Below are 18,456 nucleotides of genomic sequence, written 5' to 3'. Positions count from 1 at the left end.
ATATATATATATATATATATATATATATATATATATATATATATATATATATATGACTACTGAGTTATTTACAAAAACTGTGTGTGTGTACGCACATGTGTTTGTGTGTGTGAAATATTTGCCAAATACATATTTGACAGTGGAGGGAAGCAGCCTCAAGAAGGTTTTGACCAGCCCTTCTGTTTCTCAATTTAAAGGGTGTTAGGCAAGAAGATGCTTGAACAGAGATTGAGACAGAGGGTCATGTGCTTTTCATAGGCTGAAGAGATGATTGCCAAATTTAATAACACATGAATGCAATATACTCTCAGTAATTAGTGATTCTTTTAGAAAAATAAGCAAAGGGAATTAGGGACTTGGTTTATGTTTGTGACACTTGGTAAAGTCAATGATTTCTATTGCAATCACCAAACTTCAGCTAGACTGAGATTTTGCCGTCTTGTGAAAGATTTCTTTGGGAAATTGCTTTAAGATTTCAAGGATTTATTATAAGATGTATAAAAAAAAGAATGACAACAGATGACTTGAATAAATGGCTACAAGATCAATTAGGTTAAACAAAATTAATTTCTCAAGACTTATTATGTAAGCATTCACTGAGAGTCTCTTAAGGGCAGATAGCATGTGGTGTGGGCTCTGCCATTGTCATCCCTACTGGCTTCCCTGCTTCCCACCCACCCTGCACCTGGTCTAGTGTCCCTTAGAATAGTTTGTGAAATTTTCTTCTTGGAATTCTTGAAATGTGATCTTGTAACTGTGTGTCATGTTACTTCTCCTTTTCTCTCCTCTCCAAATCTAGCCTATATTATCCAGATCACAGATTGAACATCTTAATGTAACCATTTCTCCTACAGCCTCTATTAGACTTTTTTTTTTCTTTATTAAAAAAGTAAGTACCTTTAGGATGGAGATTATCGTGTCCTTCTCTGAATATACCATGGTCCTTAAAACAGTGCTGCCTACCTACAGAAAGGTTCTTGTTCTTTTATTGACTGGTTGATTGACTGAAAGAATAGACCCAGAGCAGTTTTGAATTTAGAAAACATAAGTGAACAAGATTAATTTTTTTTTTGCCTGAAAAATCTCAAGGTTAGTGAGAAGATACAGGCAACTATACAGTATGAGACAAAAATACAAAATACTTCATAATTATGAAACTGGACAGAGATAAGATACAGTATAAGACTTCTAGGAAGGTTTTACTAGTACTAGCCAACTTGACTCTGGGACAGTTACACCACACCTGAATTCACAGAGTCCTGTTTGTTCCACATTTTCATCATAGTAAACTTAAGGCCCATGAGATACAGAGCAACACTCCAGGTGTTCTGTGATTACTTGAGGTTCACTTTGTCTTTCCCTGGAACTGGGTGTTCGGGAAAGGCAATTAGCAAAGGTGTGGGGATGTATAAGAAAGAAAGAATTGTCGCATAATACTAAAAGTATCTATAAACATCTCATATGCATACACTTATCCTTGTTCCATCTCTTCAATTCCAGAGTAAGTAAATTAGGATTAACTTCTGCAACTCTGTAATACACTTTTTTTCATAAAAGTTGTCTCCTTGACATATATTCTTTTAGTCTTTAATTTAAACTTATTTCTCTTGTTTAAATGTCATTGTGTGTATATATGTGAACAAATGCATGTGTTTTATATGAATAAATATGAAGCTAGAAAAAATAAAAATGCAAAGGCTTTGTGAATTTTGGTCTGTTTGTATGTCTCCAGGCCTTCTCTCTTCTTTAAGGGGGAAGTTGATTTAGAGTACTGAAGGACTTCTCTTCATTTCTCTCTCTCTCTCTCTCTCTCTCTCTCTCTCTGTGTGTGTGTGTGTGGTATGTGTATGTGGTTTTATTGATTGCTAAGGACATGAGAAATTAGAAAGAAAGGATCATTTGTTCCCAATTAGCTTTGCTTATTCGTGGGATTGAAGTCATTACTTCAACAAAATGTTTTTTATTATAGCACACACCATTCCCTTCTTTCCTACCAGGATATGTCAATGTAATAAGTCTTGCCTTTACCTTGACTATATCCCCAAAATGTGAGGAAACAAAAGTTAAATGATGTCTTGCAATTAGAGAAGAAATTGGACCATTTCTGGAGTAGATATATTGAATTGGCTACCTTTGTAGATCTGAACCTGAGTCAAAGAAGCTTGGTCTGTTTGATCTGGGGTTCCTTTCACTTTGTATAAAACTCTCTCTGTACCCCTACCCCCATTCTCAGTTAAGACAACCTTGAGCAAATCCAGTCTCTGGAAGTTCAGATGTGAGCATTCTAAGCATTAACTAAACACTCCTAAGAACATTGCATGGTATAATCAAGGCCTAATGCTTGCCACAAAAAGCCCATGTTGTTTCCCAGATAAATGATTGTTTTGAAATATCAGTTTATTGCTCTGACTAAATTGAAATGATCTAGGAAACTTGTTGAGGACAGATGCCTGGATTATATCACTCATGATTTTTTCCTAGTATCTTTGATTGGCAGCTAGTTGTGTTAGGTTCAGAAACTCTAGTTTTAATCTTCAAATCAGAAGTTAATCTGCACAGAGCCCTGGAGCTCTCACTTGATGCATTCTCTTTCACTTTGTCCACCTTACATCAATGCTGTTTGCCTGATTTTTCTGTCACTTTGTCATACTTAAATTAACAGGAGTCCTGCTCAGTTAGTCCCACAAACTGGTCCATTGAGGCCCATCTTCCAGATATTTTGACATCCTAAGACAGCTGTATAAAAGGACTGTTGCAGAAGGCCAATAGTATACCAATCATACACACATATGTGCTTGCAAGGGTACACACTCTCTCAGTGCTTTGTCTCTGGAAGCCATGAACAAAGTTGGCTAAACTTAGCCAGGGCTGTGATGAATGATCATTCAAGTTATGTATGTTGCACTTCTCTGAGAACCATTTTCACAAGACTGTCTTGTGAATAGTTCCACAGCAGCTGTGCAATGCAGAGTTTCTTGGAAAAAGTGAGTCATTATTTTGAAAAAAGGAAGGAGCCCACCACTGAGGAAGCAAACACATGTTTGGGGGTAAAATTTGAACAGGATTCAAATATTTTCTTGTTATGCGGCTTGATACTCTCAGCACATGCAAACAGCATATGTACACACTCTCTCCTGGCCTTCCTCTTTTCTCTAATCCAGGTTGATTTGCAACATTTTCCCTCCATACCTCTGTACCACAGCTGGATTGGGAAATACCACAATAAATTAGAAGTGGAGGCTTGATTTCTGGTGAGTGACTTCTCAATTTAAGTCTCCTTTAGCATTCTGGAACTGTTTGTTTAATGACAACCTTGATGGCCTTTGTCTTGAGAGCCCTTTCCTTGAAACCCAGTCCCATGCAAAAAAAAGCACGTTCACTTCATGCAACACAGCTCAGTTGATGCTTACAGTTCCAAATACCCCAGTTCACTGGGTACAACACAGTTGGAAATGCCTGGTATGAAGGAACATGCACAGCGCAGCGACAGGGAGTGTTTACCACCAACACAAGGAAGTCAAGGAGCAGCAAAGCTACAGTAGTTAGAGGAGGATTAGCTTCCCTGATTTCATTTCAAGAAAACTCTCTTGCCCCTACAGTCCACTGGTTTGGCATGGTATTTGCCCTTGGCTCTGAGATGTTATATTTAACATAGATTAATTTCCAGGCTTGTTTAGGATCAGGGGCTGGCATGGTCCTTTAATTGCAGTCCTTCCCTCAAAACCAGTTCTAAACTTTTGCATTTGTTTTCTTAAGTTTTCTTTATAGTCCTGGAATGTAAATTTCCTCCAATTTCTTCCACTTTGCAAACTCCAGAACCATTTGATCAATAAGTTAAAACCCAAGAGAAAACTGACTGTTAGCTAAGGCTTCAGACATGCAAAGCGCACAACCCTGAGAAACAGCAGCACCTGGGACAAGAGGCTCCCATTCCTTTACATTAGGATGGCCTGGGTTTTGCCAATCAAACAACACAGAAACCCAATGGCGGCCCAGTTTGGACACACGTTATGGGATGTTCAGCAAGACACAGTCCAGGGAGCCACTTGTTCCTCTAGCTTGCATACATTTATTTCACACCACCTCAGGCCACTCACAATTTTGCTTACCTGCTCATTGTTGCTCTCCCACCATTCCCCATACTCCCTTTGGGGGTGAAACACTCTATTTCCGACTTGTGCTGGGCCAGTCTCCTGTCTTTGTACCTGGTGAGCATGAACAAGGACAGGAGCAAACAGAAAGACGTGATTGTGTGCTTAAACACTAGGCTGAGGAAGAGCCATGACCACAAAGAGGGGCACCCCATGCCAAAACAGGGAATCCTGCTTCTCAGTGCAATGGCTGAACTGCAATCCTTATTACGTTATTATGAAGGGAGATGGAAAACATTGGAGATGAATTTGTTACTTCTTGGTTAAACCATATGTAATCCACCCTTTAGCATTGCATATTAATCAGTGAATTCATCACATCTAATAGTCAATGGTGAAAGGAATGCAGTTCCTAGCATCTGAAAAAAGATGAGTACCAATTAATAAATCAGAATTTATTTATTGCATACATGTATCAGCCACTGTACTAGAACTTTACTTAAATTTAATCTGATGAATAGCTCTATGGCAGAGTCTCTATTATTTTCATTTCCATGTTACTAATGAAGAAACCTAAAATTATAAAAATTAAGTAAACTGATCAAGACAGTTAAATAGTTGGGGTGGGTTTTGAAAAGAGAGTAAAAGTTTAGAACCCACACTTTAGCCATTATAATGTGCTGATTCTATTGTCATGTTTTTTTTAAATTAAATCTTGTCACTAGCCCACCTTCACAGAGTGATACTATATCTGAATATTTATTAGACACTGGCAAACCAAAAGAAAGAAGCTATGTTCCTTTTGTAAGAGAGTCTCCCATAATCATTAAACTGAAGTTTGAGAGTCAGTGTTGAATTGAGTATGTCTTGGAATATGGTTCAAAAGGCCTTGGTATCAGAATTGACACTTCACCTCTCCTGGAGCATATTAGGTATTTCATGTAAATTAGTAATGAGATTCTCAACATCTGTCTGCTACAAGGTACCTCAAGATGAATCCTTATACTTACATGAGTATTTTGAGATAAAATACTCTCTTTACTTTTCATGTTTAATCTGTGGAGTAGGTTAAGAAGCTTTGCTATTTCCGTTTGCCAAATGAGGAACTTACTTAACTGACTTCACCAAAGTTACAAAACTGCTTGTAGAGTTTTCAGGGACCTAAGACCTGATGTTTTCTCTTATAAAACTGGACCCTGATATGATTCTACTTCTTCCATGTTCTTAGTATTTGACAGGCAATGATAAAATGAGTTACTGTCATAAGACTTGCTAACACCAATACATTCACATTCTTTTTAGTTTCTTTTCCTGCTGTCTCAAAAGTTATATAAAACAAAATATGATAAAATCAAGATAATTATGAGTCCTAAAATGTTAAAATACTTGCTAAAATAGACAATGTTGTCCTTCTTTCACTTATTCATTATCCCATTTAAATAAAGATGGTTCATTACATTAGGGCCAATGAACATAATGGGTTAGTTGTACAGTGGACATTAGTTGAGCATCTAATAAATTCTAGGCAATGGACTTTGTACTTCAGCTATAGAGATACATAATCTGCAGGTCCTTCCTTGTAGAGCTCATAGAATATTGGGAGAAAGCAGAAAAAAAAAGGCATGTGCCCAAGTGACTTTAGATATAGGTCATAAAGAAGAGAGGAAAAGAACATTTAAGTCTTTGTTAAAGAAGCTAAAGCATCAGACAAAGCCAGACTGAGAAGTCTTTATTTTACCAAAGAAAAATTCCTCAGAAGAGAATCCTTCTGAAGTATCCATCATTGAATGACACTCCACAGGTCAATGCAAAATATTTTGTGCTTGTTTGTGAACTGAATTGCATAACCAAAATACTGCTGTTAAATAGTAATAATAATTTTAAATAATTAAAATAGTATTAATAGAATAATAAATTATTGATGATTATTCAGTTGCTTACAAAAGGATCCTTGACATATTTTTAAAGGTCTTCTGTTAGACTGATTGCCAATTCATCATTTAAATCCTTCGTAAAACTGACTTAAAATAGCTATATTTTTCATGTTCATAAGCTTTTATCCCCAACCCTCTTTTGCATGCCTCTCTAAACACTGCCTAATAACCTCCATTTATTAAAAATAAAACAAACCTCTTTTGGTAAGAGCTTTTACACACACAAACACACAAAACAAAAACAAAAGAAACAACAATAAAATTCATTCCAATAATGCAAGAGATGCCTTAGAATTTTTGTAGTTTTCAGGTAGTTTTTGTATTTAGCATGGAGTAAAAATGGCATTAATACAGATTGGGAAGCTCATCTTTGCTTTTGGAGGTGACCCTTCTTAACTACCTGTAACTGTAATTACAGCTTTACTATGTTTACTACATGCTAAAATAGACAATGTTGTCCTTCTTTCACTTATTCATTATCCCATTCACCAATAATGTGTTGCTCAAAGTAACTAATAATGTTTCAATAGTCTTCACTGAAGATTTATAATTCTTTCCAGTTGAGTTTATTTCAGATATGTAGAACTGCTATGCTAAACATAATTTAAGACTTAGAATTTATGTCCTATAAAATTTCTTCAAGAAACTCACAGGGTAATTGTTATCCCCATTTTTAAATAACGCACCCATGACTCAAAAAGTTTTCTATGCTGGTCAAAGCCCCATAGGTAGTAAGTCACAGAAGTGGAACTTGAAATCAGCTGTTTTATTTCCAAATCCTGTGCTCTTTATTAACATCTTACTCCCTGCCCCTCATTTTATGCTTTTTTTTTAAAAAAAAAACCTCTTTATTTAAATAGTCTGATATCACATTGGAGAGACCAAAAAGGTCATATATGAAGGTAATAGTGTGTACTTAGTGGAGCTAGGTTTTGAGCACAATGTAAACTTATTTTTTAAAAGGTCAAATTTGACTACATAATGGCCAAGTAGAATAAATCACCCTCCAGGCTCCCTGCTAACATGCAAACAGAATGCCATTCCACTGCCTGGAATTTACCTAGACAGGAATACACCAGCAAGCAGAGGGCTGGGAAAGGGATCTTGCTGAGATGAGCTCACCACCAGTGTGATGCATGAGATGTGGTGTGAATCAGATGATGGACAGGCAGTAGACTTCAAGAGCTGGAATGTGTCACCAAAAGAGCTGAAAGTCAACCCTCTAGTAAAACTGATCAAAACACTCCAGATGAAGGCAGAAGAAAAGTCATTATGGATCTTCAGTTTACAAAGAAAGAATAAAACCAAATTTTAAAACTTCACTATTATAATATGATATTGCCAAGTAATACCCTACTTCAGTCCCATTACTCAAACTTCTATTCATAAGTAAATACATTGTAATGGTTTACTAAATATGCCAACGGATCTTGGGATCTTGTAGCATCCATACACACACTGCAACACATCCTTTGCCCAGACTTGAAATGCCACATTGATTCATTTAAAGGTTTCAGATTAAAAACAAAATTGAGCATGATTAATAGTCCCATAAAACAATGTCAGAAGTGAACATAAGTTTGAAAGTATTTGAGAAGCTGCCAAGAAACATATTAAGCTGTGCTCTATAAAAACAAAAGGAAGGTAGAAATTGACAGGTGGGGAAGCAATGCAAATAAGCAATTAAAATGTAAAGAATCAGCTATATTGACCCAGTAATTCTATTCGTAGGAATTCATTCTAAGAAAATAATTCAACAGAAGCTCGAAGGTTTTTGCACAAAGATTTTCCCTTCAGTATTATAGAAAATGTCAGAAGCAAAACAAGAACAAAAAAACCACTGGAGAATAGTTTAATAAATTAGAGTGTAGAATATAAAGAAATGTGTTAAATTTTGTATTGAATAAAGCCTTTCATTTAGCTTCCAGAGAATTCCCAAAGGATGAATCTTAATCCCGTTTATGAGGAGAGTTGTTTTCAGAGATGAATCATCTTAAGTCATTGCCTTTTTGCTGTGTACTTTCCCTCAACATTTCTACTTGTTTCACAATCAATAGAAACCCAGGAAGATACAGATTTTGAAAACAGTCCTAAGGTGCTTTACAAGCTTACATAACATTCTTAAAGGAAAAGATTTTCAGGGAGGAACTAAAGGTCAACTAGAGGGAAGGTCTCCATAGGAGAATAGTACCGGCCTCAAGAATCATTTGAGAAAGCATTAACTAAAAGTTGCTGGCATCTTAGGACTTATTTCAGAAATGAGGAATTTTCAGGCAAATCATTTATTCTAAGATAAACGAGTTGTTTTCCAACAGAGATTTCTCCTTACATTTTTTGTATCTGAACAACTGTAACGTCTTTGCAGACAGAAGAAACTGCATAATAATAACAGAAAGAGCTGTTATTTCCTGAACCCTGGGAATATATCAGACACCATTTAAGTGAATTTCCTCATTTAATCATTGCCATAGTCTGATTAACTAGATACTGTTATCATCCCTATTTTATACACCAAGAAGAAATAGAGCACAGGAAAATTAAGTAACTTGTCCAAGGTCACCAGTTTGCTTAATGATGATGTGTATTACATCTCACTAAAATGCCAGATACAGTAGCATTGCTATTTGTTGGGCTTGGTTCTGTCTTTAAATGGCAACTGTGCTATTTTTTCAAACCTTTCATTCTTTTTGATTTTTACCACAATCTCCATGGCTTCAGCCCCTGCCTCTGCTCTTTCCCGAGCCTTTTCTGCTCTTTTAGAGAGGAAACCTGATTCCTCCTGGGTACTAACCTTGGTTACAATTTGCACTAGCAACTTGATTTTCTCAGTCTGGGGACAGATGGAGCTCAAACTTCAGAATTCCTCAAAGGAAGCAGATTTTTTTCCTGAAGCTGGTGGATTACCATAACCTCTCACAACAGACCCTTGCAAGATTCCATTTCTATTTTTGTGTTTATATTTTGAGATCATTTTCTTTCTTAAATAAAGTTCACCAAATCATATGAATGTTAGGTCATACAGGCTGATATACAATAGATTATTATTCAGCCATAAAAAAGAATGTAATTGCCGGGCATGGTGGCACAAGACTGCAATCCTAGCCACTTGGGAGGCTGAGGCAAGAGGATTACAAATTCAAGGCCAGCAGGGAAATTTAGCCAGGTCTGTTACAAAATGAAATAGTAGAAAGGTTGGGGATGCAGCTCTATAGTGGAGCACTTACCTAGTGTGCACAGGGCTTGGGGTTCAATCTAAAGTCTCTCTCTCTCTCCCTCACACACACAGAATAAAATCCTATTGTTTGATACAACATGGATGAGCCTTGAGGACATTATGTTGTGACATAAGCTATTCATAGAAAGAAAGGTACTATATGTTCCCATTCTCTTATTTGTAGAAGCTTTAAGTTCATCTTATACAAATTAAGAGTAGAAAAGTGACTACTAGAGCCTGGCAAGGGTATGGTGGAGGGAGAGATGGGCCTGGTAAATAGCAGCAATTCTACAGATGTGTTTTGCATTGCTGCAACTGAGAACGTGGTAAAAACAAGATTGATCACAGGCCAGTCCTACTACTTACCCAAATCTAACTCCATCTAATCTAGTCCCTCCTTTGGTGCACAGAAGTTCACTGTCTGGTTCTCCTATCTCATCAAGGTTCTTCTGTTTGACATCCTCCTTCCCCCTCACCTTCAACTTCCTGTCCTAATGCAACACACAAAGCCACTTTTCTTCCTTTTTTTAAAATTTCCTGTCTCTGCTTACAAACAAATAAAATGTGTTTAAAAATTTTGCATAGAAGGTTAGTTCTCATTTTCTCAGATTTTAAAATCACTGGATTTTGACAAAAACAAGGTGAGGGAGGGGTAGGGGGAGGAAGTTTGGGTGTCCCGTCAACATGTGTGAGGAGTGAAGAGCAAAGGAGAGGAGGCATGCTTAGTGGTAAGGTGGCCAAGCCTGGGAACGATGCCTGTCAGAGAGAGGCAAGTCCTGGCCCACTGTGTGCTACCACTGGATCCAAAAGACTCATCTCTACTTCACTGGACTAGAAGGAGGGGGCTAAAATCCCAACTCTATGATGACAGACTCCTTACCACTTCATTATATTCTTGAACTCATTGTTTCAAGAGTACTGTTATAATAAAGGGGATTATATTTTTTCCTGGCTTTAGGATACTGTTTTATGCTATCATCACACATAGTTACAACAGATGGACTTACTAATTTTGTTACTTCTAAGCAAACATCTGTCACAATAAATGAAATATTCATCACAGTAAATGGAAGTGAGATGATTTTAAGTTCAAAATGGGAGATTCCTAAAGCAACCTCTAATAGTGTTTCTTAAGTACTTATGTGCCATGCACTGAACTAGGATTTGAAATGTGATCTACAGGAGTTCATCATGGATGAGTGTGAGAGGCCAATATATGTAGGTGGTCATACCTTGGTATCTGCAAGAGAATATTTCCACGATCCCTTGTAGAAAACAGAATCATAAGGTGCTTAAGTCGCTCATATAAAAGGGTGTGGTATTTGCAAATAAACTATGTATATTCTTCCATATACTTCAAATCTGTAGATGACTTATAATACCTGATAAAATTTAAATTCTGTATAATTGTTATGCTGTGTTGTTCATGGAATGATTATAAGAAAAAGACATCCATATATATTTGTAATAGATAGTTTTCATTCAAATATTTTCAAACTATAGTTGGTTATAGATGCAGTACCTATAAATATGGAGGGTTCTCTCTGTATCATTCTCATCCACACACACACACACAAAAACCAACAATACTTGTATCTCCATATAATTATACACAAATGCACACATATAGATACATATATGATAACTCCAAATTTTTCTAAATTGAGTGGATTTTAATTCACTCAAGTTAGGCAGTAATATATCATGGAAAAAATGTTCTGACTTTGGAGTTAATTAATATGGATTTGATTCCTAGCAATGCCACTTATTAGTTGCATGATTTTGAGCAATTAATAAAACTTTCCTAAAATCCAGTTGGACAATGGAAACAATAGCACTTATCTCATACAGTTGGTGTTTTGTATAGATTTTAACATGTGATCTCACAAGTATATTGTGATACAGTTGCTATTATCATCCTAATGCTTCAGATAAAGAAACTGAGGCAAAGATTGGTTAGTTAGCTTTCTCAAAGTCAGATGGTTAAATGTAACAAAGATAGACCACATATTTGAATTACTGAAGTCTAATTAAGGTTTGTATTCTAAAATACTAGATTAAAGAAAATAACCAAAATTACCAAATGGATGACTATTAGGAAAATAAAACTCAATTAAACAAATCAAATGGAAGTTGGGAATGTAGCTCAGTGGTTAAGTACTTGCTCAGCATGCTCCAGGCCCTGGGTTCAATTTCCAGTACTGAAAAATAAATAAAATAAAATTCAATAAATCAAGTAGAAGGCAATGAATAAAGAAGAGAAGGAAGAAGAGCAAGCATACATGATAGGTACTGCACTTGGAGCTTCCCATACATTGTATCAACTATCCTTGGAACCCTGAGATTATTATTATTATGACCTTATTTAAAGGAGAACTATGAATGACATAGTTGATGAGTATTGGAGTGGGAATTCAAAATGAAGTGCTTATGACGATAAGGAATATACTTAGATGCATATTGTGCTCCTTCTAGACACCTGGCATAGAGAATATTCTTCACAACCTCATAATACAAGGAGTTTAGAATCTAATTAGGATGGCAAGCATGACCACCACAGTCAGTTACACAGCACTGAATCAATCCACTGTGAAGGTAACAACACTACATGTAGCTAGAAAGAAAAGATCAGACTAGGACTAAAATGGAAAAGGTCATGGTGGAACTAGAACTTACCCTGGTCTAAGAATATGCCATGCACAATTATTATGTGCTAAATGCATAAGTGGTATGAACAGTTAACTGAAAAAATAATGTGTTGTTTTTCTGTTATCTTTCTTTCTAGGGGCCTAAGAGAAGTGAAAGTCTTAGCTTTCTCCTTCATGCCTAGAAAGAAGGCAGGGTTACTCTTGACAATACCCAAAATATGGGAAATCAGCCTACGTGCATATACTGGAGTTTTACTTAGCCATAAAGAAGAATGGCAGTTGCTGGTAAATGGATGGAAATAAAGAACATCAAGCTACGTGAAATAAGCCAGAAACAGGAAATCAAAGGTGGAGTGTTTTCTCTCATATGTGGAAACTTAAGCAAAACCACATAAAAAAGGTGGGAGGATCAGATATCATAAAGGCATAAGTTTTAGAATATAAAACAAACAACAATAACACCACTTATAATTTTATCAAATACTTTATTTGGATATCTATTTGTAAAAAAATAGAATTATTGTATAATATGATTTGGAATTTGCCTTGTGTCACACAAATTTGGTATAAATTGTTTTATATAAAATTTAACCCTTGAAACAACAAAAGAAGATATAGGGAAGATTATTAGAGTAGAAGAAGGATAGCAAGAGAGGAGAGACAGAAAAGGGGAAGAAATGAGGAATTAATTTTGAAAAATCACACTATGTGCACATATGGATATACCACAGGGAATTTCACCTTTAAGCATAAGTAGAAAGAAACAAACAAAAATAAACAGACAGATGGGTAATACCAGTGTCTCAGAAGGCTGAGGCAGGAGGATTGCCAGTTCAAAGCCAGCCTCAGCAACTTAGTGAGGCCCTAAGCAATTCAGCAAGACCCTGTCTCTGGATAAAAATATAAGAAGAAAGGGCTGGGAATATGGTCCAGTAGTTAAGTATCCGCTGAGTTCAAACCCAGGTACCAGAAAAAAAAGAGGGGGTGTGAATATTCTCAATGAAAGAATTAATTAATCAGAAGGAAAAAAAAAAGATGGTATTTCAGGGAAGAACTATAGAAAACAGGGGGAAAGAGGAAACACCACAATCGGGATCTATATCATCTGGTTTTCTTTTTTTGAGGCTTTTTTTTTTTATCCCTTCTCAACAATGAGAGTGCTGTAACTGACCAATGAATGCTGATTTCCATATAATTGCTTCTTTTTTTGTGTACCTCTAGTGTCCCCTCCATAGACTTAAATACTTATAACTCTTAACTGACATTTGTTTGTATCTCTACTATGAGGAGAGGAGTTATGTGTGGGAAGGACAGTATTTTATTCATTTTTATATATCCCTTTCTTAAAATGTCATCTAGCCATGTGGGAAATAATGGTCCTCAACAGATGCTACCTGTTCATTATTGCTGGGGTAATAACCATCACTGAGCAGGGAATCCTGCTTTCTTTGACATCTGGCCAACTATTCTCTTTTCCAGACCATGTGGTTTTGATGCCTGGTGCACAACTTAGGCCTTTCTACTCCTTATCTTGTCGGCTACCTTTAATTCACTATGTTTAACTTCTGTTTCATTCTCCATGAATGTGTGCATTGCCCCCTTGTGTTTCCTTTTGTCAAGCTCCTCAAGAGCCCCTGATCTGGCATTTCTCCCCCTCCTGTGAGGCTTTGCTGCCCTCTAGGGGGCCTTGTATCATATACATCTCAGGACCCAGGGGACCTGCACTTGTCAGCACAGTCCTGGTAGCCGTGTCACTCCCCAGCCAAATGCTAGGAATCTTTAACCTATTCCTACATTCCCCAGTTTAGAAACCTGTGGCCGTATAGCCTATTCAGTTCAGGAACACAAACCAAGCATAAGCAAATAAGTGGGGTGCCAAGAACTGCCCATTACAAATAAAGGTTTGTTGGAGGCTTGCATGGGGTTTCAGTGCTCTTGGTACCAACAGTGTCCCTGGCTATGAGTGTCCCACCTGCATCCTGGTATCTTGAATATGATAACAAAGTTTATGCAATGGAATCCATCAATGAGAGTGCTATAAATGACCAATGAATGCTGATTTCCATCCTTGCTTGGTCCAGGGAGACAAAGAACTTCCTCAAAGAGATGGAGCCTGCCAAGCACATATACCTGTGATATCTGTAGCTGAGGAGGCTGAGGTAGGAGGACTTCAAGTTCAAAGCCATCCTCAGCAATGGTGAAGCACTAAGCAACTCAGTGAGACCCTATCTCTAAATAAAATACAAAATAGGGCTGGGGATGTGGCTCAGTGGTCAACTGCCCCTGAGTTCAATCCCTGGTAGTCCCCCAAAAGAAAAGAGATGGAACCTGTGAGCACTTTTCATTAATTCCCAGAAAAAATTGGTTGAATGCCTGATGTTGACTCTTAACCATTCTCCTTGGCATCTCTGTAACTGTTGGCCACTCCCTTCATTTTTGAAGTATTCTTTTTTTCCTTTAATAGTACCATTGATCATCTGGGTCTCAGGTGATTCAGGTGATACTAACCTAAAAATTCTTTGTCCAGCTCTCAGATTTTATTTACCTCGTCTCTGGGCTCTTTCCTTGATTCTCCTAAATTGTGCTTCAAATCCCAAAGTCTAATTTTTCAAAGGTTTCCTAGCAGCTTCTTGGATTTTTCCACTTAGATGACTCTCAGAAGTCTGGAATTTAACAATTCCCAAACCAAATACATCTTTCTTCAAACCCATTCTCTTTTATTCTTACCACCCCGTCTCAATTTTTTTCTCATTGAATCATATCATCATCGAATACAGATGCTCCCCTAATTCTACCCTTTTCATTTTAGACTTCAGTCAGGACTTCTCCAAGCTCATAGGAAAATTATTTCAAACTGAATTCTTCAAATTTAATTATTGATTATCCCCTTAAAATATCTCCTTCCCAAGACTGAATTGCACTGGTTCAAATACTATTAAATAGAAAAAACCTATCAATCATCTTTAATTTTTTAAATTTCCTTTACACATAACATCAAATCAATCATTAAGACTCATCATTGTAATTTCTAGTTGAAGTGATCAGCCTCTTAAATCAGATGATTTTCTCACTTCTCTTCTCCTTGTTCTGCCTTCTATTCTATGTATAGAAACCAGAAGGCTCTCTTTCACATACTATTCTTATCATGCAATTTCTCTTCTCAAACATTCTGATATTTCCTGTCACACTCAAAACAAAACAAAATCTGCACCTCACCTTGTCTGATCCCCGAAGACCACTCTACATTTTCCTCCTTCCATCATTTCCTTTTCTAGCGATACTCCAACCACAAGGACTTTTCTGCTCACCCTCTAAAATGCCAGTTTGGTTCCTACCTTAAGGTTTTTTCCTTTGCTCTTCTCTCTCTCTTTACCACCCAGATCTCTGTGTTCTTATTTCACTCTTCTCTGTCTTCAATGTATTCATAGAGGCTGCTTGGGATACCATTTCTTTTTAAAATTTACCCTTTTTAGTTATATACAACACAAGGTTACACCCTGACATTATCACAAAAGCATGGAACACAACCTGCTCCAATTAAGTCCCAGCACTACCCCACCACCCCCACACCACTGCTAGCTCCCTCTACTTCAGAATACCATTTCTAAAAATATATGAAATCACTCCCAATTCACCTCACTCTAGTATCTCATCTTGCTTAATTTTTCTTTATAGCAATTAACATTATGCATCTGTTTATAGTTTATTGTCATTGTCTCTATTGTTGAAGTTCTGTGAGGGTTGAGATTTTGTTTTGTTCACCACTTTATTTTTAAAACTTAAAACATTTCCTGGTAAATAGCACATTATCAGGAATAACTGCCAGTGTACTAGTGAGTAAAATCAGTGTTATGGTTTGAATTAAGAGTCCCCCCAAAGCTCCTGTTTAATGTAGGAATATTCATCTTTCAGATGATTAGATTATGAGAGCTGAAACTAATAAGTTCATCCTACTTTGAAGGGACTGACTGACTGGTGGTAATTGCAGGCAGGTGACGCATAGCTGGAAGAGGTAGATAACTAAGTGCTTTCCTAGGAAGCATGCATCTTCCCTGTGACCCCTTCTCACTCCTGCTACTTCCTGACTTCACTATTATCTGAGTACAGGGACCTTCTCCCATGATGTGCTCCCTTACCTTGGGCCCAGAGCAAGAGAGCCAGCCATCTATGGACTAAGACCTTTGAAACTGTGAGCCTAATAAACTTTTCCTTCTCTAAGTTGTTGTTGGGTATTTTGGCCAAAGCAATGGGACAGTTGACTAAAACAAGATATTAAAATATAATGCAAATTCTTTAGAATTCTCCTATGATCTGTTTCTAAGACATCTGCTTTATCTTCAATAAGATGAATGTGTGTGTGTGTGTGTGTGTGTGTGTGTTAATAGTAATAGCCATCTAAGTGAATGATCATTTTTAATATGTTTAGTATTTCTGTGGACTACCTAGTGAATGGTGAAGAATGACATTATAAATGGCATAAGCTGAAGCTGGAATGGGTAAGATGAATGAGAATGAGTTTCATGTACAATTAATACTCTGTAGAAACAGCAATGTACAAGCACTGATTTAGGTCCATGTGTGCAGCAGCTTTTTTTTTGAAGAAAATTTAGGCTTAAAAGAAACATGAGATAAAGCTGAAAAGGTAAGAAAGGTGATTCCATAAAGACCCTTGAGTTGCCAGACATGTATTTTTTAACAGAAGAGAAGAGAGACTAGAGAGTTTGGAGTTGGTCAGATGTGTTGGATTTTTCACTCTTGTGTTAGTTCAGACATGTAGAGATAAGCTATTCTAATTTGTACAGCAGTTGTGGGAATAAAAATGAACATAAAAAGCAAACCATTTAAAAATAACCTGCTATAGCACCTATGTTTTTTTTTTTTTAATATTTTTAGTTGTCAATGGATTTATTTATTTATTTATTTATATGCAATACAGAGGATCAAACCCAGGGACTCATACATGCTAGGCAAATGCTCTACCACTGAGCCACAACTCCAGACCCTCACTATAGCATCTTTTTATTTTTCATTTTTTTTAGTTGTTGATAGGCTTTTTAATTTTATTTATTTAAATGTAGTGCTGAGAATCAAACCCAGTGCCTCACACATGCCAGGCAAGTGTGCTACCACTGAGCCAAAGCCCCAGCCCCACCATAACATCTGATACATGATTAAATATTAGTTAATGTAAAGACAAGGAAAAATAAGCATGGCTACTTTTTGAAAGTGGGAAGTAGGAGAGTTTGATACATTTAACAAAAACATGGAAAGAAGAAATCATTGAAGAAGAATTTACTGATATAAAAGAGGATGTTATAGTGTAGTTATGAAATAAAGCAATGAAATCATGCCTATTGCATGTGTTTTGTTGTCTTTGGAAGGGGCCTGATTACTAATCAAGGAAAATAAATGCAGATTTAGGACCAATAAAAAAGAAAATAAAAGAGAATGTTAGTCAACTTTGCATCACTGTGACCAATACACCCAACAAGAACAATTTAGAGGAGGAAAAGTTTCAGTTTTAGAGGTTCAGTCCATGGTAAGCTGACTCCATTGTTCTGTGCTTGAGGTGAAGCAGAAAATCATGGCACAAGAACATGGCAGAGGGAATCTTCTCTGCTCAAGCAGCTGGGGAATAGAGAGAGCTTCAGTGCCAAGAGCAAGGGATAATATAATCCCCAAAGGCAAACCCCTAGTGACTTACTTCCTCCAGCTATGCCCTACCTGCTTACAATCACCACTCATTAATCCATTAAAAATGTAAATCCATCAGGTGGATTAATCCACTGATTAGGTTATAGTTCTCACAATCAAATCATTTCATGTCTGAATATTCCTACACATGAGCTTTTGGGAAACACCTCATATCCAAACCATAACAATGAGTTTGGGGTGTATTGAGGTTGAGGTGATCACAGGTATGAAAACACAACTGCCCCGTTGTCATTTTCAGATGCACAACTAGTGCTCCAGGAAGGACAATACATGAGAACTGAGAATGTAATGATGGTTATGTGTTCCAAAAGGAAGTGAAGTAAAAAGTAGTCAAGGTCCATGGATTGGCTACAGGTAATACCTACAGTTAGGAGACAGGGGGCAGCCTCACAGGGCTTCACATTCTATTTTGGTAACCCCTGTTACCTCTTACTGAAATGCCTACGTGCTCAGCTTAAATACTTTGACTTAGCCTTCTTTTCCATGCTAGGTCCTCTGCGAGTTTCTTTAATATATCACTGAGAGTTGAACTCTATATCTGATTTCCTCTTTTGAGATCAATAGGAACATACATTCAGTTAAGGAGTAATGGTGGATACAAGGAGGTGCAGTGGGAAGAGCACAAGGAGTAGGCTGTCAGTCATAAGCTCAAACTGGCTTAATTACAATCCAAGTGTACAATCTTAGAACACATGTTCCTTCTCTCTCAGTTTCAGTTTTCGCAGCTATAAGTAACAGTAGAGAGCTTATTTTAGCCCAACAGCTAGAGAAAATGATAGCCTTATTTTCCTTGTTTATTTCTTCCATCTTCTATACCTAAGGAATGGAGCTTGAGGGAAGATTCATTAACTCAC

General features: G+C 36.9%; 1 protein-coding gene and 1 long non-coding RNA gene across 4 annotated transcripts in view; one reads left to right on the top strand and one right to left on the bottom strand.

Moving 5' to 3' along the window:
- Window positions 1-12,257, top strand: part of LOC125611992 — a 40,327-nt gene extending 28,070 nt beyond the window's left edge. Inside the window, exons 5-6 of the long non-coding RNA XR_007342227.1 lie at window positions 3,162-3,251; window positions 12,025-12,257. This is a non-coding gene — a long non-coding RNA (uncharacterized LOC125611992). The remainder of the gene's footprint in view (window positions 1-3,161; window positions 3,252-12,024) is intronic.
- The window catches only part of Grm5 (glutamate metabotropic receptor 5), a 464,736-nt gene that overhangs the window by 14,393 nt on the left and 431,887 nt on the right, over window positions 1-18,456 (bottom strand). For 2 of the 3 annotated variants that reach the window (XM_015477320.2, XM_048787923.1), the window contains exon 9: window positions 4,110-4,205. The exons of the other annotated variant lie outside the window; for it this stretch is intronic. In XM_015477320.2, coding sequence (XP_015332806.1) covers window positions 4,110-4,205 — 96 coding nt within the window. The remainder of the gene's footprint in view (window positions 1-4,109; window positions 4,206-18,456) is intronic. 3 annotated transcript variants of the gene reach the window in all.

The sequence above is a fragment of the Marmota marmota genome, unplaced genomic scaffold, assembly GCF_001458135.2.
Source record: "Marmota marmota marmota unplaced genomic scaffold, marMar, whole genome shotgun sequence".
Lineage (NCBI taxonomy): Eukaryota > Metazoa > Chordata > Mammalia > Rodentia > Sciuridae > Marmota > Marmota marmota.
This window is presented reverse-complemented; position numbering and strand designations above follow the sequence as displayed.